This window comes from Diprion similis, chromosome 1 (assembly GCF_021155765.1).
Source record: "Diprion similis isolate iyDipSimi1 chromosome 1, iyDipSimi1.1, whole genome shotgun sequence".
In the NCBI taxonomy this organism is placed as follows: Eukaryota; Metazoa; Arthropoda; class Insecta; order Hymenoptera; family Diprionidae; genus Diprion; species Diprion similis.
In genome coordinates, this window is record NC_060105.1 from 3,454,818 (window position 1) to 3,478,296 (window position 23,479).

Below are 23,479 nucleotides of genomic sequence, written 5' to 3' on the forward strand. Positions count from 1 at the left end.
AACAAACATTACGATGCTGTATACATATTAATGAATTGAAATCTGATATTTATATTAGAAGAGAAAAAAAATTTCTAAGAGTAAAAATGTGGAATGATTACAATATAGAAACGGAACAGTATCAGATTATGCAAAATGTGAAACTTCATTTTATACAATAGCTAGAATTCTGACGATTCTATGTTTTGGCTTTCCATAATATACGGTTTTGAACTTCACCACATTTTTACTTTTTTATACTTTTACTATCTAGGTTCTAAAATTATGTATTTCTACGGCAAAACAAATTTTCGCTTCTTGGAAAATTCAACCCTCTGACCTCCCTAGCTCTTTCCGATCGTTTTACATTTTTACGCCCCTAGCCGGAAAAAAACTAGTCGAGTCTGTACGATCGTCGAACTATGCTGGTTGAAATTGGCCGCTGCTTTTACTTCTATTGTGTGCTAATTTAATAAACGGGAATTACACCCCGCACCCCGCGCCGTGTCGCCTGTTCCTCCTGCAGGAGCAGCATAGTGGTTTCCACAGGTTTTTAATTAAAAAGTACGTTTCAGGGATGCATAAATGGGCGGTGCCAGAAACTAACACATAATGAAAATACATTCGTACACGCGTGTAGGTACGTGATGCTTCTACTTTGTGTCAGTTCAGCTACCCCTGCTGCACATGTACACGATTATACATACCTACTTTCCAAGGGGTGGGTATGCCTGGGTATAACCGGAGAGACGGGGTTGGTAGACGGCGTAAAACGTCGAAGGGGGCTGGCAGAAGGGGAGCGATTCCATCTGCCGGCTTGTCATTCAGATTCAACGTATAATATGTAGACTCTGTGTATATATAATATATATATATATATATATATATATATATATATATATGTACCGATGTGCCACGGATGGTAGTCTCGATCAATACCTTACAATCTATACAAAATGGCTGTTTTCGGTGTTTTATCGTTTTTAATTCGGTATGTCCAACGATGCGTATAATTTTTTTAATTGATGTTTTCAAATAAAAAGCTTTTGCTATCGGTACGGCTATATTCAGAAAATAGAAAGTAACATTTTTAATTTGGAATCTGAAAAAATGCGGTTGTAGAATTTTTAAATTTGATATTAAAGATAATTATCGAAATTTTAGCTTTCCTAACTATAAAAATCACGTCGATGTCGAAAACAGGTTTACACTATGTAATAATAAATATGATTATTAGGCAAATCGTGAATACCGATAGGAATTCGTTACATAAATTCTGATTCGGTTTAATTATTGTGCAAATTGATATATCGTGTCCATTATTATCACGCTGAGTCGGTAAGCTCGAATATAATCTCGAACAATATTCCGATTGAATATAAATTTGCATTTAGGTAGGTATGTTGTTAGAGAATAATTAACCTCTACGAATGCAATGAAATGCATGAAACAATAGGAATAATACATTCTGCAGTATACGCAAGAAAGGAAGATGCGCTACCCCGATAATTATTCATTATCGTAAAAATAGCCGCTGGAAGGGTGGAAATACCGAGGGGTTTATGGCGGGAGGAGAATTAAATGGAACGAGATTTTAGATTGGTTGGCGAACTGCCGCGTGGGAAGCAGACGGGGTGGAAAAACAGGACCTACTGGTTGTTCGTGACCCCTGCCAACCAGCGCCATCGTCCACCCTTGCCAAGTCCTTCTCGGTTCATCGAATACTCGATATGCGGCGCCACTTACAGCGCCACCGGGAATTCGCTCTTGGGGAATCTAGATCTGCGAAAACAAAGCGAGAGGAGAAAGTAAGAAGAGAAAATGATGAGGATAAATAAGAAAAAATTGTACCGGGTGGGTGCGATTTTGCATTCTCGTTTTATTCAAACCAGTTGAAACAGTTCGTTTTGTTTACTATAACTGTGGTTTTAAAAAGCTGACTCGTTTTTTTTTTTTTTTTTTTTTGGTCTTTTTCATGACTCATCAGTGTATCACATAATCGAATATCGATAAAGTAAGGAAAAAGTCGGGAATAAGGGGGATGAAATAATAAAATTCGGTACAATTTCGTAAAAAAAAAAAAAAAAAAAAAACCGTAAAAACAAAGCTCGCGTGAATTGTTATGACGCATCTCAATCATTCGGGTGAGTTGATCAAACCCCGATCGGCTGTCTAAGATTTTCGGAATTTTTTTCTCATCCCTTTCACGATTTCGACACTTCATAGAAGCCGCGATTTTCCGCCCTTGTGAATCGTGACGTCGTTATACCCATAGTAACGATTTCCCATCGGGATGTCACTCGCTTCAAGTTAACGCCGGGTCCTCGGAGCCTCGTGAAATTCTCAACCCAGACCGTGTAAAAAATTTGCACGTTTTTTCTGACAGTTTTCACGTCCGAGAGTTTCGACATCGCACTTTCGTATCAACGAGGAATAATGATAGTTCACTTATCAAGTCGCACGCACTCGCGTATATTTTGCACGATTACAGCGGTACACCTGAGAGGGGGGGGGGAGGGGGGGGGGCGGAAGTTGGATTTAAAACACTTGAAACTGGAAGGCGATATCCTCCCTCAACGCGGTGGGCGCGACTGCCCGACTGGCAGGCCACAGCACAACTAACGCGGGAATCCTGCAATAAAGGGGATCATTTTGAATCCGTGTCAAGTGTACGAAATTTATAGCTTCCCCTCTCTTTCCCCGTCCTCCTGAGGGCTTTTCCGAAGTTCCAATCCCCGGATCCTCATGCAACCACCCCTCTCTCGTCCTGCAGAATGGGGTGCTACTAACACCCGACCATTAATTCCACATCCGGTTACAATAGGTTCGTAAAAGTCTTCGACTGCATTTTGTATCACATGCATTTTAGCTTACCTACATGCATTGCATGCGTTTAATATCCCAAATTTAATAACACGTGGTTTTTTCACTTTCCCTTATTGACTATTTTTACCTGTGTTCCAATCCGGAGTCTTCGCTTTATCCACTTCTCCGAAGACAACGTAGCGCGGAAAACTCCAGGTGATGCTGTCGGTCCGCTGTTCGACCGGGTTCTGCCGCTGGTCCATACCGAGGGGTAGAGCACCAGGGGAAAGTGATTTATGACTTCAGGAGCCCAGGTATAGCCGGCTCTCTCATTCACAGCTACGGGTATATCCGATCCCCGAATACCGGGGTGCGACTTCTCGCGTTCCTCTACCAGTTGGCGCATTTACGCCTCTCGCTGCAGACCGCAGACTCAAGCACGCTTTTTGATCGACAAGAAGGATTTAGTGCCGGACAATCTTTCCGGAATGGAGCATCCAGGGGATTGGTAATATGACATTTTTTTATTCAAATTACGATGTCGACCATTTATGAAATACGATAAGTTTTTATTGGTGATTTTGATTGTGTTATGGAATTGAAAAGAAGCACGAAACTTTGGTGTCAAAGTTTGAAAGATTTTCATTATTGGCTGGACTGGGAGATTCATAGGATTTCATTATTAACTCAGTTCATTATTTTGAAAATCTGACTGCTAACTACTGTTGAAAAAAATTCTATTTCTCTAGTATATACATGCCATATGTGGCACGTATTATGTCTGATGCAGTTCAGGCCTGCAGCTCACATCGGTGTGAAAGTTTTCGAGTAACTGAACCACGGAGTGCATATGCGTGTCAAATTGTTCAGCACAAGGGTGAGGTGATCGCATGTGGCAGAATTATAGTCGAACAGCACGCTCCAGAAACCCCATGAAAAAAAAATTAAGGCAGCTCAAAAAAAGGTGAATCCAAAATCTTGTCTAATTTCACCAAAAACAATTTTTCCCTGGTCGAACTGATCTCCCAAGACTGATCGGGTTGGTAACACACGAGACTGCTATCATCGCTTCGTCGATTTTCACACGTCGCGAGCTGGGATATCAGATTCGGATATGCAGACTGTTCTCCTTCGTAGGTAACAGAGGATGATCCTGCGGCAGAGTTTCAAGGAACCCAACGTGAACCGACGGGGGTGAAAAGAGCGAGCTGCAGGATCCGTTCCTCGCGTTGACGAAAGCGATGAGACGAGATTTTTTGCAAATTTGCAACTTGTTGTTAAAAAATCAAATCAATTTTGTAGCAACGGAGTCCGCGTGATCAGAGTGCCCATTTTTTGACTTATTTCACACCACTTTTCTCGATTTAAGCCCAGCCAACCAATATCGCAGTCGGAAATTCTGCGACGTGTCAAAGTCAGGGTCGAGGACCAGGAAGGAAACGAGCATAATGAAGAAACGCGGTAAAGGAGGAAGACACGGAAGAGGAAAAGGGACCGGGCACCACCAGCACCCCTGAGGATCATCAATCACCCGGACCGAGACAATCCGAGACAATCGATGTGCGCGCCCGACCAACGAACAGCTGTCGCCTCGCCGGTTCGACCGATTCCACGTCGTCCACGTTTTGGGGTTGGTATATACTATACATTCCACACTCATCCCCCGATTATAAGCGTGCGCCAAAAATTGCAGAATGGTTAAAAGAAAAAAAAATACAAAAATTGAAAATTCGAAACGGCAAAAGCTTAAGCTTTGCCGATTTTCGTCAGCATGTGAGCTTTACGGTGGTTTGAAAGGATTTTCCTCGATTTTGAGCTTTTCTTTCATCTTTTTCTTTATCACCTTGAAGAGTGTGTATTTCGACGGGCAAGAGCTTCGTTTGTATTGAGGCATCGCGTTTCCTCGCTTCACATCATATCATATCATATCGTATCATATCATATGTCGCATCGCGCGGCAACGGCAACGGGGGAAAAATATGGCGGTAGGGTAAAAGTGGGAGAAGGGGAGGGGAGGGGGAAGATCCCGTATATTGCCCGCTACGTTTCATAAATAACTTTGATATTGCGAAAAAATACAATTTCAATATTACGTACGATGGGCATGCCAATATTGCATAGACGGCGTGATAGATAGACGCAGCGTTATTGTCCTTTATAAAAACATAACCATTTGTTTTAGAAATTCATATTTTATACCTTGATGTGCGTGTACGCGTGTGCCTTTGTGAATACATATGTTACACAGATATTTTTCACTTTATCTACGATACATCATGTATATGTATTCGTTTTCCGGGCAAAAGTGTTTTGCGAAAATATCAATCCAAAAATTTGATCAAATATGGTCGTAACTACGGATTTTATGAAAAATGATTTTTTATTTTACAGACTGATTGGTGGATAATTCTTCAAAATTTCTGGACGCCAGAAGTATTTTACTTTTTTTTTTTTTTTTTTAACACAAAAAGAAAAAGAAACATTCGGTTTTCTGCAATAGACGAGAAAAATGGACGGACGGACGGGAATCGTTTTAACTGTGAAACGAGGAAACGGAGATGTGCAGGGAGAGAAATTAAGATATGACCTCGCTCTCGGTCCGGAATTATATTAATAATCGCGGAGGGCGTTATCTCCTTTCTTCGACGCGACTATGACCGCGTCTGACGTTGCTTAATTAAATTTCTCAGGATTTTATATTACACCTGTGACGGTTCATGGGTGCGGGAATATTGCGCGAAAGTCGAGTGATACGATCCCGTATATTAAACACGAGTTAAAATAGCAAGTGATAGAAGAAATTCGGTGAGGATTGAAGATCTAAACTGCAGATCCAGATTCAAACTGCGAAGGCGTTTCGAAATGCAGGGGATTGCACCAAGTGTCGATAAGTTCGGGAGCACCAAGGTGGAGTCGGTAACTGAAGCCAGTCATGTTACCAGCTGCTGAAATTCTACTCGTCGTCACTGAACCATCGGTAAGTCTCTTCCAACGCCTTACCGCATACTGTTATATGATTTTGACAATTTTGAAAGGATCTATGAACAGGATTCTGGATAAGATTCATGATTAAAAATCTAGATTGTGTTTTTTGGAGATTTTTCATTGTTGTTGCGGAAAGTTGTCTTATCGATTTACAGCCTGATAATATCAAGAAAGGTAGAAAAATTTAATATCGTCATTTATTGCTTTGACCATGTACCCTGGAATTTATTTTTTGCATGTGTTTGCTGCTTGACTCATTATATTTTGTTTTCAATGTCGCTTTTTCTATGATGTCTTCTCGAGTTTTTACAATGATAAATGTAGGTAAGGAAGATTTTGCGCTGACCGCTAATCCTGGTAATTTGTACCATTCAACTGCACATGAACGACCAGTAATACTGATCTATCCCATTAAGAAAGCCAATGAATGTGATTAAATTAAGAAACAATTGTGACAACATATACACAAATTAATTAACAATACATTTTATAAATTCAGTCGCCAATTTATACGCTGCTCGTTTCTTAGGTATTTGGTAATGCTCGAAAAATTTGAGTGAGATTTGTCGAACAAAAAAAAAAAAAAAAAAAAAGAATGAAAAAAACTAATTCAACGAACGAATCATTAACAATAAAAATGCGATAAAAAAGAGCTTCGTGACAAACGAATATTCAGTATCTATAAAACATTCGAAATTGTTAAACATTGGTTCCCAGGAATTCGGTTGATCCATGGGGGATTTGTTTCACTTTCTAAAATTTTAGCCCGCGGAAAACCGATCCTATTAAAACATAAGTTGGCTGGGATTAAAGGGACACAGGGGGCCACTTATTTATGCATTTCGCGCGGAGGACGGCCTTGTGCGGGGGATCCGAGGGTAGAGAACCAACCACCGCCATATTTCGATCGATCCGTGTGCGCCACGTGCTGCCGCGAGTGAGTGACGTGCAAAAAATATATTCCAGGGAAGGTACGGGGCCCGAATTTCATTTAGTTCTTCACTTTTGCCCCGCCGTTTGGGGAAGAGAAAAAAATTAACAAATTTTTAGCTACACTCTAGCCTGTCGCGGTTTTTTTCTTCAATCAATGCGATCACGTCGACAAATTAGATATTTAGGCAGAAAATTTTTCGATCGTCTCAAAATTCGACGTCTGAAAATGCAAACTCGATAAAAAATTTCTATTCGAATATTAAAACTGAATTTTTTCAAGTTCATATTTTATTAGACGATTTGTCAAATATTATTATCGAATTATGCTTGTTTTGAAAATATTTACCAAGAAAGGGTTTCCAAGTTAAGGTAATTGTTGAAATCCGGTAGTTTGTGGTGAATATGAAATGCTGAATTCCCTCCAACCCAGCAGCTTATAAATTAAAACGTTTTCGGAGCTGTCGATCTACATTTTGATGGAATGCAACGCGTACCTGTATGAATACTATACTGTGTACGGATTAGTATTAAACGTTCGAGAACTAATGATCTTTTAATACCCGGTAAAAACCAATACACGTTTCACGTACAATCGGTCGTCGTATGTATTTCGCCTACAGATATACATAAACTCCCCTTGTCAAATTGAATTCAAATAACTAATCGAATTTATAATTTTCCTTCCCGATCACGTAACTCGGTTACGGACGAATTGTACTCAGATTTTTTCATCCCCGCTCGATTTTCATCCTTTTTTCATTTTAACCACCCTCGAAAGAAGACGGGGTAAAATCAGCGACATTAGCAAAGTTCTCTGCGAATCCGCTCATCATTCAACCAATTTAGATATACGCGAGTCGAAACAATTCCATGATTGACATGTCGGTGTAATACGATTATCAATGAAGGTGTAGACGCGACTTATAGTCAAAAGTGGCGATGCGAGGACGGGGTTTGTCACCCTTGTCTCTCTCCCCAACCGGCGTGAGAAGCCAGCCATCTTGAATGATGTATGGCGTCGGTTAGGAGGTCGACTGCGCAGCCATCACTCAACGCTCAGCCACACGTACCTACATACATAGCCCAACGATGGGAATTCTCTTATACAACAGTAAAGCCACGTCTTCGTCCTAACCGCGGAAATGCCGCGGTTTTCACGCGTCCTTCGCAACAATTTTATCCCGCTATTAGCAGAGTTCCGCAATAGAAAAGAATACGGCTTTGAATTTATTAAAACGTTAAATATTGAAGTGAAAAACTTCTAGTTCCGGAAAAAAATAGACTCAGCAAATCATTTTGAAAATGGTTGATCTGCTTCCGATACTGCTAATTAAGGGATGATATTATCCAGATGCTAATTGCAATTAGTCGTCAGTCAAGTGCAATGATTGAAGTTTATAGAATACGAACTGAATAAAATTCATCTAAATTTTTTTTTGCACGTATCTCGTAATTTGTTTTAATCATTTTCGATTTATCAATTTCTTCCTAAGTATCTTATCGAAGTATTTGAACTAAAGTTGTTTACGAATTCAGATTAGGTACGTGATAAATCATCGACATGGCAATTAGCATTTATTCGTAAATGTCTAAACTGACCTCGAGATGTTTTTGTCATTATATTTCATAGGAATTTGATGTGATTCTTTACTCTTTACGGAGTTAGTAAATCATCATTTTGGAGAAATGTGAAGTTTAAATTAAAGTTGTTGGAATAAAGCACGAAAATAAAATTCATAAATTTTAAGAACGTATTGGATGACAGTTTGTTATAATTTTATTAACACACTACTGACCACAGTTTTTTTCATTTAACTACGGTTGTCAACAGATATTAATTAATAGCGATTGTATAGTTGCATTATTTCCATACATTTCAATGTGCAATAGAGTTCATTCAATCAAAAATTTACGTTTTATTATTCATTTTTTGTTTATTAGTGATAAATCAATCCACGTTATGAGCAAATACGTTTCGACATATCGTTGGAAAGATCGTTATTCTAAAATGATCTATGGATTTCCGAAAATATATGCGCTTTTTTGACCGGTAATCTGGTCTGATTACCGGTGATTCAAAGTCGGGATTCACTCCATTCCTATTAACAATCAGTCCAAGTTTCAAATACAGTCAAAGTCTTCGGATTGATTAAAAAGGCCACCTTAGGACGGTTACGTTCTTGCAGCATCGATCTAGTTAACATTTATTGGTGCAAAATTGAAAATCATATTTTGGGGGAGTTAAATTTTTTGTTTTTTCCATCAACCGCTCGAACATTTTACTGTATCAAAATTCTATTCTCTGGGCCTCTCCTGTATCGAATGCCGTGTACACAAAGGAAGAAAATTGTTGGTTCTATCGACGGTATCGCTTTAATATCTGACGGTGTACGTCAATGACAGAGACTTGTAATCAATAACCATACATTATATGTATACGCACTGCTCGCGGTTCGGCACGCATATATACGTACGCATCCCCTCTCAGGGGGAGAGGGGCAGAACATCGAGCAAACCCCGAACCATTATATTTAATATGTAATACTCCATTTACCCCATTGAATACCCCCGACCCAGTAAATCTACTCAACGGCGACCCAAATTCCGCTACACTCGATCTCTATAATACTCGTAGAATTGCAAGGATCGAGTCCTCGCTCTAGACAGACAGGCGAATGAATTTCAACTAAAAACTAAAAATATCTTTACTCCGTTTGTACTTTCCGGAATCCCTTCTCCGTCGCCGCTGCTGTGTCTGTGCGCATTATAGACACTAGCTGGCTTAAAGCTCAAATTATACGAACGATTGCAATTAATTAGTCTTAATAAAAATTATACGAGGAATCGCAATTACAAACGACCACCACCACCTACCCCTGTGGGATCCTGAGGGAGGAGCGAGCACCGCCTAAGAGCCACGAGAAGGCGAACGCGGGGTTGGGGATGAGAAGGAGGAGGATGGGGAGGATGAGGATGAGGAGGAGGAGGACCTGCAGGGCTGCTGTGGTGCGGAAGAAAAGAGAGCCAGCCATCGCCGCACGCCGCAATCCCGGGGGCCGCTTTAAATGAGTCAGCGTTTTTATGCCCGCGATGTTGTCAAAGTGCAAACAGCGCCCGATGATATATCATCCCCGGCACCCCCTGGCCGACCCGGACCCGCGGAGAGCCAGGATCTACCCGCGTGCCGCGACCCTAGGAACCCCCGTTTACACGACGCAGATATAATAATAAAACATCTCGCGGTACAAGCGATAATATCTTCATCGCCAGATCTCCCTCCCCCATTCCCCGCGCTCGGAGGATTTCTCTTAGACCGCTCGAAACCACCCGCGAAACGGCTTCTTGCCGCCGCCTCCTAGCAGTTTCGCGGTTTTCTTAAACGTCCGCAAACCGAACGGAATTTTTATCCAAGTGATGAAAGGAAAGGGGGTGAAGAAAAAAAAAAAAACAATTTTGACTTTTTTTTTTTCATCTCCATGAAAATATTATCGTCCATTCAAAAAACTATTAAATGCTTCTCGTCGTCCGCAAGATTGAGAATTTTACTTATGTTGTGAAAAAAATTTCAAAAATATTGACTCTGATAATCATCAACAATGCTTTCACTCAGTGTCCCGTGAGCGATGATTTTTTGTTTTTTTTTTGTTTTCTTTTTTCCTTCACATTTCATTTTATTTACATTTTTTCTTTTAAGCGTATGAAGAAACAAACAAAGAGAAAAAAAAAATCGAGAGATAAATATAGTGGAATGCCTGATGGTCGGCGGGCACAAACAAAATCTGATCTAATCTATACTCGCACGGTATTAATAGGCTGGGCAAAGTTTTTCTCTCTACACAAAGTACATGAGCTGCCTTTTGTTTCTTGAAAGCTTATCGTCGTTGCACGGTGCAGTGCTAGTCTGGACTATCCAGATAAGGGATAAGTACTTGAGAACACGATGATTTAATCGAATTCTTTTTTCTCGTTTATACGAGCGTTCGTAGAAAACCAGACTGGGAAAATAAGAATTCAACAAAGTGAAGACGACGATTCATTCGGAGTCAAGGATTATTCCTTTTCCACATATCATACTAATTTCAACTTGATTTAACTCGCTCGTAAATCGGTCGTTTAATTTTATAAGCCGCGTTCTTTTTCCTTCGCTAATCCTCTTCACTGGAGACTGCAAAATAAATGAAAATCTAAAACCGTGGAAACTCTCTCTTTTCATGCTATTAACAAGCGTTTCTAAGCTGCGGCAGAGGAAGAATCTTCAATTTCATGCCAATAAACGAAACTCGTTGAATATTCCTTATGCTTGGGATTAGCTCGGACCGCAGGCCAGCAATGGACTCCTCATGGGGATTCGCCAACCTTCAGGGTCAGCCATCCCATCCCGACACGCCCCAGCCACGTTATTTTATATCTTTATCTTTTTCTTTCTTTTTCTCCGACTCCTCGATCTTCTTCTTCTAACTCACTAAACGAACTCGGCGACTTACTGAAGAGAATCTTACCTCTCAGGACACTCAAACTTTTCCTGTCTTGATTAAACTGGTCGCGAAATTTTTCCACAAATCAGTTTTCAACGGAAGAAAAATAAATTCCCGTTTTTTCTCGTTGTCGACTAAGGAACTTCTTTTTTTTCTCTACTTCTTCTTTATTTCAATCGCAGCGCGCGTTTGAATTTATGAATGTGTTGCAATTTTATTGTCCGAGTTAAAGAGAAAAATTATCGTAATCCTAATAATTAATAGATGAATCGATGCTCTCAAAATTTATTCATTGATAATTCCGAATTTACTATATTACGAATTTCACGTTATGATAATATTGTCAAGGTAAGCCAAGTGAAGCAAACCTATTTCACTTCAAGAATAAAGGATTTTGATTATTAATTACTTGCATTCTTAGCATTGCGACAAGTTGAAACGTCTCCATTACGGATAGAGAGAAATATATTTCATAAGCCATCGATTCGTAAATATTAAAACGGATTACTGACATGTAAAACTTGTGAATAATTGTATTACAGAAAATTTTCACCAAAGATATAAAATACGAGTACAAATACGAGCAGTGACGAAAGTACTTAGCGCAACGTCACGTATCATACCTATTTAACCGACTTCAGACACATAGTTTTTACGGTTGTCTTGCTGTCACGGTTCTTAACCTCGCTTATCTCTTCCAAGAGTCTGCGGGTGAACGAAGGATTTTCGGTTAATTGTAGGAAGTCCGATGAGCATGCAAGCGACACGTTTAACGAATCGCGACGCGACACGCGACATCAAGACGCCCGTGTGAAGGGCTTAACGTGTTGCAGACGCTCGGTAAATCAGCAAGCTAAAAGATCCTTCGAAAGGACGATATGCAAGGGTAGTGATGGTGCATCGGTAACTTTCCAAACAGGCTGAAACCGAATTCCTAATTAACTCGTTACTATTAGTATATACCTTAGTAATATAGCTGCCCAAGAGAAAATATTTTTACGCCCAAGTGAACAGCTAATTTGCTGCATTCCTTGCGCTACTCATCCTTGCAGCCTTCGTCGGGGATCACGCCTACTCAGGTAGTAATAATCCAAAAATGACTGTGCCCAGTTAATTTACCCGGATTTAAAGTCAACCATTCGGGGCGCGAGCCGTCGTTGACTATTGTTCCTTTTCTTCGTCCTTCGACCTTCAATAAACCGCCTTCCATTCTGAGTACACTAGAACCAATACGTTCCACACCCTGATGCCGAACAAATTTTTCGGTCGTACTTTTCCTGTTTCATCTTTGTCTTACCAATTTAATCATGTATCGTACGAATGCAGCGCTGAATACGTTGGTTTTTTGAACTAGGTTATTTTATATATGACGTCTATTCACCATATCACTTCGCCCTCGCTTGTTCCATCTCAAAACTCCATCACCTTGGGTTGAAGATTTCTTGCCAAATTTGCAATTTATTCAAGACAATTTTCTCACCGCACACACATGAGGGCATAATAAATATATCTTTCAAGTTGGCAAGACAACTTGGCTGGTTTTATGCGATACAAGCCACAAGGTTTTCGACGACAGCCGACTGATTTTGTATTCAGCAAAGTTCTATTATAAGATTGCTAACTTTTTTCCAACGCTGGTCGGGAGCGCGGCTGATCGTGGACCCTGAGTATAACGAAAAGACGGAGGGTTGAGGGTTGGGCGGGACGGGGTGGTAAGGAGGACGAAGGGAGAAAGGATGACGCGAAACGTCAACCTTATACCGACGTCAAGTCGACGGAGGGGTGGAACGGCGGGGTACAAGCGGCATTCAACCCTGAAAGCCAAAATAACTTCCTAAACTTTAACCTCCAGAGTGTAAAAGTGGATGCCTCGCTTCTATCTGGCTTGAACAATCTTTGCCATGCCGTGAAAACTCCGCGGCGGCGGCGGCGGCGGGGGGGGGGTGGGGGGTGGAGGAAGAGGAGGTGGAGGAGGAGGTCGAACGATAAAAACACGTCATATCCGCGAAAACCCCGGGTCTCGGTCTCTCCGTTTCGTTCCGGGGAACCTAACCGATTCCGGCTGGGTCCTCATGATCTGCGGTGCCCTCAGGACGACCCGGGGATCCACCTTATTCCGAGCAAGAAATCAACCCGAGACGCGGAGTTTCCTTTGGGATTTTCCTATCTTGGCTGGTATATGTTGCGAATGACTCACGTCATCATCCCTCTTTGTTGACCGCTATCTTCGGCGAACGGTAAAGAGTTGCCAAATCGGTCTAGTCAGGTGATCGAGGATTTCGACCGACTTTGCAATGTCAGATCCTTCGGCTAATCCGAGTTGCGCGAAAATCGTTTGCCTTTGAAATACCAAAGATGCTGTCAAGCGGATCGGCTTGGAGTTTTGGGGAACCGCAATCCAGAATGGAATTAAAGTTTTACGCAAAGTAGTTGTCAGCCGCTCGGTTTATACAAAGTCGAGTACCTACCGTGTCTACGAATTTTAATTCACGAGGAAATTCAACTAATCCATCTACAGAAAGTATACCAAAAAATCAAACTCGTAGCGAAGATATTACACTCATAAAATCTCGTAAACACTCGTAAAACTGAAACGGACTTCGGGTAATTATACTATGAAATAGGTATGTATTATAAAGCCGGAAGTGAATGAATGGCACAACAGTACTTTGTTGACCAAAGTTAACTGGACAATTTCAGAAGAGGTACGATGCGATTCTCGCGATCATCCCGCCCTTTCACTTCATTCTTCGCCTCGGGTGAGAGCCAAAGTATAATCATGCATTCGTTTCTATGTATATACATACATACATACCTACACGGTCTCGGAATATCGGTGTAACGCAAAGGTGAAAACGTATCTTCTCGATTAAGTGAGGTTTCAGGAAATGATGAAACTTTTGTAGAACATGGAAGACCGACCGACCGACCTTACCTCAGGCACCTGTCAGAAAAGTATGTACGTTGGATTTTCTCGCTCAATCTATAATGAATGAAAATAAAAAAATCTCTTCCAAGTTTCTTCTGGACTCATTATTTCTCCGTATCAAATCTTTTCCGGAACTGAATGGGATTCTTAAAACTCCGGCGAACGTTTATGTTTTATCGCAGATTACGTAACGTGTGAATAGGCGGCGAAAGAGGAGGTAGGTGGGGGGGGGGGGGGGGGGGAATCCGGGGTACTTGCGGTTAGGTGAAGTGTTTGACGGTGCGGAGGGGTTTTAGGTATAATCGTGTAACATATGCTTTTATCTAAATTAAACAGTGCTCACCCGATTTTCATTTCCTGGCTTGAAGCCGCTGATGTTATCCGCCTGGTTAAAGCGGGTGTCTCTCTTACCGGTGCGACGAGGGAAGCTGTGCCCTTCCTTTCAGCCCGGCTGTGCCCCACGCTTATGTCGGAGGACTGGGAATACCGCGTCCTATCCTGTCCTATCCTATCCTATCCTATCCTGTCCTATCCTATCCTTCCCTTCCCATCCCCGCATCCCGTCCTATCCTATCTCCCTGTATTCCAACCAATCCCTTCACCCCCGCGCCGCGGCTGTCGTCTGCCTCTTCCTCCCCCAACAACCCCCTCGTCGCATCTCCTTCTCTCACCCTCACCCTCGCGCTGCGAAAGCCCCGTCAAACTTCCAGATTATATAATACAAAAGCTGAGATACAGTTCTCCATTTCCATCGTCAACCGAGGACGCGAGAAACTGCGAGTGCTGAACGATTGAACCGGGGGGGGGGGGGGGGGGGGGGAGGGGGGGACGTAAGAAATCGTCGTTCGACGCGGTTCCATCAAACTTCTAATTGGAGAGAAACCGATCTTTGTCGATGCACCAAAACGCCGGGGATGGAAAGTAAATTCTTTAACATTTCCATACCGAGCTGCGTTACGCCGCGATAGGTACATACATATTTTAACGACAGTGTAACGCCAAGGATTTTAGGTTTTTCACAATCTTTGACCACCCGCGATCCAGCCGGAAGTGTGTGTCTCACCGGAAACCGGATTATCGCCCCGATATACATTCTTAACACGAGTTTCAACGAAGGCATTAACTCGCAAAAGCCGACTGACTTGACCGGCTAGACGTGCGATTTGACCGAGAGACAATCGGATGTGAATAATAATTTTTGGCGAAATTTTCACCCCAAAGCCAAAACTGGACGTAATCCGCAAGGGATATATTACTAAGCTGAAAAATAAGACGCGAAGAAGGCTGCAGTTTTACCGAGGATAATGCGCTCAGGGTGCGACGTGGAGAGGGGGGAGGGGGGAGGATCAGCGCGGAAACGTAGGCGGAGACCACCGGGGGGTAGCAAAAAGTTGATTGCAAGAAAAGAATTAGCGGAAGAAACAACGGCGTACGTTTTTGCCGGGCTTTTTCGCTGATCTTTGTCTACGGAACACTAATGCAGAAAAAGTGGCGAGCTCCGAGGGTCCGAGACACGCCGGAGAAATCCTAGCACTGCGAGCTCACGCCGACGGAGAATCGAGGAGGATTCTTCTCCGTGTGTAACGGAAGACCCCGAGGAACACGGGATGAGGAAAACGCGAGGCGAACGCCGGGAGAAAAAGAAGGGCGAGGATCCGAACGGGAGCAGCGAAACGCTCGGACGGACCGACGTTGATCAATCTACCGTTTTCAGATCCCAGCCACTGCCGTTTTCCTCTCTCTCTCTCTCTCTCTCCCTCTCTCACTCTACGAGTTCCTTTTGCGATTCACGGGATTAGCCGATGCCGGAGTGACTTCACTAAACTGGAGGGATGGGGGAGGCGCCTTATTCCAGGGCTACTGACGCCTGTCAAAGTCCGATATCTATCCTTCGCTCGCAAATATTCTTCAACGTTGAACACGTTTATTTAAGACAGAAGTGTTTTCAGCTGGCTCGTCTTATCCAAGGGATGCCATTGGAAATTGACTTCTGCGAGGAAAACCCCCGCGCTAAGCCGGCTGAATTGCATGCAGCAACACTTCGTTAACTTCTGGCGATTTTTGAAATTAAAAGGGGGCCGTTAGTTTTTCTTTCTTTTTTCCTGTTTTCGCAGAAAAACTCAGTTTTCTTACCTTCACCACCATGTGGGGGAGTTTTGGGAAAATGTTGAGAAGGAGGGAGAACTACCGATCGTATAAAGGCAAATAGCGAAAATGAAACAGTCAGTCGAGCGAACGATTAGTTACGGTGAGTTAACGCAACTGTGATATTCATTAACTGTGGGGTTGTGCGTTGGGCACCGGAGGAACTCGACGTTCCCGAATTATTTCCTCGGCAATATCGGTAACGAGGTACATAGGACAAGACTTCGTTCGAAGTCGTGCAATGGGAGCATGATATATAAATAACAACGCTATATTGGTGTAAGCAACGTTTTCTTTGTCCACGTGTCTTATCGGCGGAACCAACCGAGTGGAAAAATATAACCGAGACTCGGGTTTGAATATTCGGTGGTAGCCGCGGGATCGCCGGGGTGGACAACCTGGAAGGTCATCGCCTGGGGCACCGATGCGTTCACCTTAGTCATCGAAGACTTTTCAACTTCTCGGAGCTGTCACTTTGCCCGATAAGTGCACCGCTACTCCACACACGCACCGGACGGAATACGTGCGGTCACGTACACCTACATCTTGATGGTGGTGGGGTAGCATGTCTGAACGACGATCGCTGGTGTGTCTAACTTTTTCGGACTGCAGTAGCGCTGCGCTCTTGACTTTGTGGTGATTTTCCTAGACTTGGCCGTCACGCCACGGCTCCTGGCACGCTTGATATTTTGTTAGTCAAAAATTTTTCACAAGTGACGTAGGTGTTCTAGTGACCGTGATGAGGATTATATGCATGGTGAACGGGAGCTAAACAAGTGCGGAGTACAGTGACGGAATTCAACATCGTCGAATTATTCGAGGACTTAGTGGTTCGCAATCCGGACAGCGTTCTGCTAATGAATAAATATTGACGACAAATTAGCGCGGTGTGCAATTTCGTTTATAGAAACGAGCCTGACTGTGTAGTTGAGAGACACCCTCGTGACCCGTTGTCGCCTTGTATCGAGAGCTTCGCAGCTCGTAAATCCAAGGGCGCCGTAAACCCGTTTTAGTACACCCACGCGCCGTTTCCTATCACCCTTGGCATCCTCCCTCCCCGAACGGAACGCCTGGTATCAAGCTGAACAACTTAACGTTGGGAAATTTTTCTAATCAGCAAATTCGAGGATCGGAGTATACGAAAATTTATTTGGTGCAAATGGACAATCGTAGTTAAAGGTGAATTTGTCGATAAAGAGATCGTTGTGTAATACCGAGTGGCCACGTCCCATGACAAAAGATTTGGTTTAATCCCTGAGGCTATACTTCGTTTGGGAAAACCATTGTTGTCGTGAGGTCTAGCTATCGTTGTGGAGGCATCGGGTATATCTCAGCATAGACTCGGTGGGCGTAGGCGGGCGACCGACCGAAGGCAGGTAGGCAAATCGTTGGGCCCTCGAGGTGAGGTGGGAGGAAGGGTTGCCGACTTAGAAGCCTCATTGAGGAGTGATTGGCTGAAATGACAAGCGTCCGGGGCGCTGAAACCGAACAAATTGGCGAGGAAAGGTCGCCGGGTACGTCAGTGCAAGTGCAAACTTCAAACGGTGAACACCTTCGAAGTGCAGCAGCATCGAGTTCAACGACATTGAATCTTTCCAAGTCAAACGCTGATCAGAGGCATCAGGACTTCCCTGGCTACAATTTACCACCAGGGAGCAAACCAGCTATGACTCTGAAGGATTTTGGGCAGTTGGCAGCCTCCGATTGCAGCGCTCACGAATCTCTTGAGGATACGATGTTCCAACTTTCGCCCTCCAGCCTTGCCTCCACCACCTCAAGGTGTAGCACCAAGGAACATCCGGCCGTCAACCTGATGCAGTCACACACGGTGCTGCCGTTATATCATCACCAAAGCACCGGAGTACCTCAAAATTTAGAGTACTCCGTTGCTCCAAGAGCCTACAACTGGCAGACTGCTGACATTCTCCAGCAGCATCAGCAGCCACATCCTCAACAGCAACAGCAAGAGCATCAACAGCTCCAGCAGGAGCACCAACAGCTGCATCATATGGCCAGGGTGTCACCTCCAGCCAGTGTAATCCCAGGTAAATTCTTGACCATAATTTTTACCCAACGCCCATCCGTGCTGTCGGACTTTGGAGTCTGGAATTAACGATCGTTACACGATAGGGAGTTTGGATAACGGGACATACAGTTGAACCTAAGTGCCAACTTAGACCAGTTCTTCGTAACATGTTTCACGAGTCAAGTAAAATACAAGTTTTCTTTTCGTTTATCTTAAGCTCCGTCAGTTCGCGAAAAACCATCAACATGCTAATACAGCGATGTGTCGTTTTCGAAATTATGGAACCTAGTGTCGCGGCTTAGGCTGGCAATACACAAGTAGTTATGCCATAAGTAGGCGGTCTAACTGAATTTAGTTTTGATTAACGAGCGGGCCATTTAGCCGACTTTAGACTCCAGGGATCATGAAACGGGGACCAGCACGCTTACCCCTTTTCAGGGAGGGGGGGGGGGCACACCCTTGAAGAGATGATGGACTATCATAGTCCACCGGTGACATATTTATTGATAACAAAACATCGAGTACCGTGGATGTGGCGACGAGCCTTCAAACTACCACTACCGCTCCAGGATATCCTAATAGCCCATTGAGCTTCGTGCCTTCGGGACCCACCGGCCATTCATCCTCGATATGAGTGTGTGAATGCTGCCGCTTCCTCTTCGCGTACAATCCATCTCGGTGGAACATTCTTCGGGAAGAAATGGTTTGACGAGGTTTTCCCTTTCACGTTTTATGCTTGTTTCACATGAAAGTTTGGCGAATAACGAAAACACACATGCGATTGGGTTGCTTTATTTCTCGGAAAAACTTCCTTTCGGTCATCAACAATTAATTATAGTTACATCAACTCATCGTTGGCCTGATTTTACGGCCTACAACTCTTTGGAATATAAATCAACTTTGACATATTACAAACAGAGAGTTCATTTGGATACAAAAATTTTTTTATTTTGAACACATATATTCCGAAAATATTTTATACGCTGGTCCTATTCCTCGCACTTTGTTAATTTTTTCGAGAGTAAGAGTCGAGTTTTGATTTTTGGAATTTAGATCGACGATGAAGTTAAACTTTAGTTTTTTTTTTTATTTATTTTAATTATTTTTTTTTTACATTTTGTTTAGATACCCTCATTTATTTATGTCTATAAACGAATTTGAAAATTCCCTCAGGCTTGATTTGAACGACGATTTTTTCGTCTCCTTGAAAAGTGAAATTCCGTCGAAAATAACTTCAACGCACGTGATCTGTGTCGGTATTTTTCGTATTTTCTAAATTTTAAACGCAACGTCCGGGTGCTCTGAAACTTTCGTTTCACTCATTTCTACCTCAGGTTTGGTTCCGTGATCGTGGCTTGTTTTTGCTCCAAAGCCAGCGGTATATCGTAACGATATTTGCCTGGCCACACGAGCGTCTCTGAAGACATGTGTGCACATGTACCCCAGGGCGAGGTTGAGTGCAGTTGCAACAGCGTCCGGTGCGCACCAAACATCGAACACTTTCGCGGTGAATGCACTTATTTATATCGTGCGTGCGGCAGTCGGTCCGAGGTGAATTGGAACAGAAAATTATCGAAATTCCTGGACATTCTGTCAGGGTTTGAATATGAGATCCTTGAGGACTTCATCGCTCCGTTTCGTTTCGCCTCGCGATTTCTCTTTCGGTGCGTTATTTATATGGCTGTTAGAAACGCGCATTGATTGCTGCTGGACGTCGAACGTCACTGAGTGTTCAACTTTTCGTCATGTGGTATACCTGCATATCGATAAGAAAGGTCCGACAGAGCCAGAGAACGGGTACGTTTCGAATAAATTATTCAACGCCATTACCGGGCCGATTTCGACGTTAGCTACTTCTGCTTTTCGTGATATCGACCCTGCAGGACTCATCATCGCAGGTGCTGAATGTCCGGGAAGCGTTTTCTCTCCGTTACTCTGCATACAGGACATCAAATATTTATCGTATTGCTAGCCTCGTTACCCAATTCAAAAATTGCAGAGTGGTCAAAGGAGGCTGAATTGGTATCTCGAACCTACGCATCTCCTTGTCATTTTATCGAAAGATACGTACATACACCTAGACGACAGACCCCAAAAATCGCTTCCTCGTCACGCTAATGACAATATTAATTAGGCATTGCAGTCGTTATCGGGAGACCACGGGCCGCACGCGTAAGCGCGTTTATGTAGACGACTGAATTCCGATTTTTAATTCTTTTTTTCTTTCGCTTTGGTTTCTTTTTTTAATAACAATTTTTTTTTTTTGTTCTTTTTCTTTTGCTTTTTTTTTTTTTTTTTTTTTCTCCTTATTACAACCTCAATTTTGGAAACATAACAGGCAGTTTGTAGCACAGGCCACACACGATAGGAAAATTACTTCTCCAATTAATGCGTCGGCCATTATAAACGCCTCGGGCAAAATTGGCTAAACTCGGTTGCAGGCTAACGACGAATGACTTCGAGTCTGTCGCACGGAGGTTACGGCCTTGCCATGTTAATATACCAACGTGAGTGATTTTGGTACTGTCCAACGTGGTCCCGGAACATCGTGCGAATGATTCTTTGGGTGGATTTTTGGTAGGAGTATTTTCTTTTTTTTTTTTTATGGTTCTTCTATTTTGTCGCACGCTTTGTCTGAGAAAATGGTCAGGCCATCGACCCAACGCAAATATGCGGTGCTAGATGTCTGGTGAGGGAACAAAATACCTAAAAATAATGAGAACGTCGGCGATAACATATTGGGACGGTCACTACACACGGTCACTAGCGGCTTTAAGCTTGTTCCACCGACCCCATCACTCGGGTGGTTCGAAGTGGGAGAGGCGAAGACTCTCATACGCACAACACGCGACGCACTCTACATTCCTGAACAATCGGTAGATAGCCGAAGTGGTCGACTACGTGTCACAATATTCCGGTAGCCTATCTTCCAAAAAATATGAAAGATTGCCTCTTCCTGTGGCACGAGGCTCGACTGGACAGAAAAAATCAATTTTTGATATCAGAAGACCGTCGCGCGCCGCTTTCTAGGAACGAGGGAACGAACAAGCGGACAGATAGCCGCCTGTATGTGCATATATATATGCATATATATATACATACACATCTATATATAAAATATGTGTTGAAAAAATGCGTTGAAAACAAGATGATCAATTCCACGTATTCGACGAATCCCAAGTCAAAGTCGTGCATTTGTAAAACCTGAAGAATAAAGTGCAACAGAGGTGATTCATTCGTCTCAAAATCTTGACTGTACTTTTGACTTCTGTGTAACAGATGTGAAAAACAGAGACGCGGATGGTCTTTGTTGTAACCGTTTAGCCGACAGTTTCGCTTGTAAATTCACGAAGAACCGTTTAATCTGATATCACACGGCTGCGGTGCGTAGCTTTTGAGTACCGCAGCGGGTGGCGGCCTTCCTCACGGCTTGACACCGTCCGACACGATACCCGCTGAGCAACGTTCAACAATTTCATCTCCCAGCCTATCGGCAGACTCGCATGTCCGCTAATCCAGTCCTGAACTCCTCCCGAGTTCCTCTTGCTTTTTCGTTCTGTATGAAAATGGCCCTTTTTTATTCATTGGAAAAATGGCGATTTCTACACCGATGTTGCATTGCGGGTATAAGTAGTCGGAGGGTGAAGATAAGACCTCGAGGCTGGTGAGATGGCGTCTATTCCCCGGACGGGGGGTAACGCTAATTATTTATCTCCATACACTCCCGCCGCGATCCATCACCGAACCCTTTTGTACCCACGAAATCACATTTACACAGCAACGGCGCAGCGTGTTCATACCGAGAACTATTACGTAAACAGAAACAGTGTTCATTGTTGAGTCGAAGAAGAGCCGCCAATCCACCGGTTTATTATACTTCAATCCAGACTCACCGAGCGGAGCGTGCAGCGGTCAACGACTGTCGAAATATGCGGTCAAAAAAATTTCGCAGCCTTAGAGCAGCCCCAAAAATAAATTATCTATCTGAAAAACTAACCAAAAATTTCTCTTCTTATTTCCAGAGACAAGCCAAGGAAGACCACGTCGACAGGAGGCAGCACCGAGCAAGCGGGCCCGGACGGCTTACACGAGTGCACAGCTGGTGGAACTCGAAAAGGAATTTCACTACAATCGGTACCTTTGCAGACCCCGACGCATCGAGATGGCAGCGCTGCTGTCGCTGACGGAACGCCAGATAAAGATCTGGTTCCAAAACAGAAGGATGAAGTTCAAGAAGGAGCAGCGAGCGAAGAAGGTCGCGGGAGTTGGGCCTTCCGACAAGGCCCAGGACAGCGACCACGGCTCGCCACTCGGGCCCCGAGAGTCAGGGCAACCGGGGACCGTCAGCCCACCCCCGATACCGTGGGGCCTGCAGGAAACGGTCGTCACGAAGCCTCATCCAAACGCGATCAGCCCCTCGGGCAGCTTCGGGTACCCTACCGTGCTGCCCCAGCAAAACCGGAACTCGCCCACCGCTCCCGAGTTCAAGTTTTACACCGACGACGTGCACGAGTACCCCGGCTATCAAGGGGCCCCTTCGGTCAGCCCCGGTCAGGCCCAGGAGCACCAAGAACAGCAGCCACGGTACGTGCAGGAACGAGAGCCGGTCTTCGCCCAGAGCGACCGGCATCCAGTTCCGGTTCCAGAGTACGCGACGAACTTGCACTTCAATGAGACACCAAACTCGTATCCTCAGTTCTGGCCCCCCTACTCGACGCCCTACTCCCAGCAGTTTCTTCCCTCGGGTGGGCCCAGCTACACGGAATCCTTATACCCACTTCCGGATCTCCCGGAACTGAGCCAGTACCAGCATCAGCAGACTTCTCGCCATCAGCAGCAACAGCACAACGCCGATCATTCGGCCAACTTTGATGAGCCGCCACCCATTATTCAGCCACCTGAGTATCACGACACCCAGATGAGCCTAACTCACCTGTAGATGATCGTGGTCGCGGCTTTTAACCGGAAATTTTTAAGTACATATCAATCAACTCGAGACTATGAATCGCTGCGGAGCGGTACTCATTTCCCTTGAGTTTAATGGTGATAGCTATATATACATAGTATGTGTGTGTATATGTATATATGTACACACACACATATGTAAAGAAAACAGCGTGTCTAAGAGACGACCGGAACTAGTCTATTGTCGTATGATATGTTTTACGCCTTAGGTTTACGTCGTCGTACGATTTGATTGAG

At 43.7% G+C, this 23,479-nt stretch overlaps 1 protein-coding gene across 1 annotated transcript; it reads left to right on the forward strand.

Annotated features, from left to right (window-relative positions):
• Nucleotides 1-21,946: 21,946 nt before the first annotated feature.
• LOC124409009 (homeobox protein HOX3-like) lies at nt 21,947-23,216 on the forward strand. The gene is made up of 2 exons (XM_046886397.1): nt 21,947-22,103; nt 22,300-23,216. The coding sequence occupies exons 1-2, from the start codon at nt 21,947-21,949 to the stop codon at nt 23,214-23,216; spliced, it is 1,074 nt and encodes a 357-aa protein (XP_046742353.1).
• Nucleotides 23,217-23,479: the final 263 nt, after the last annotated feature.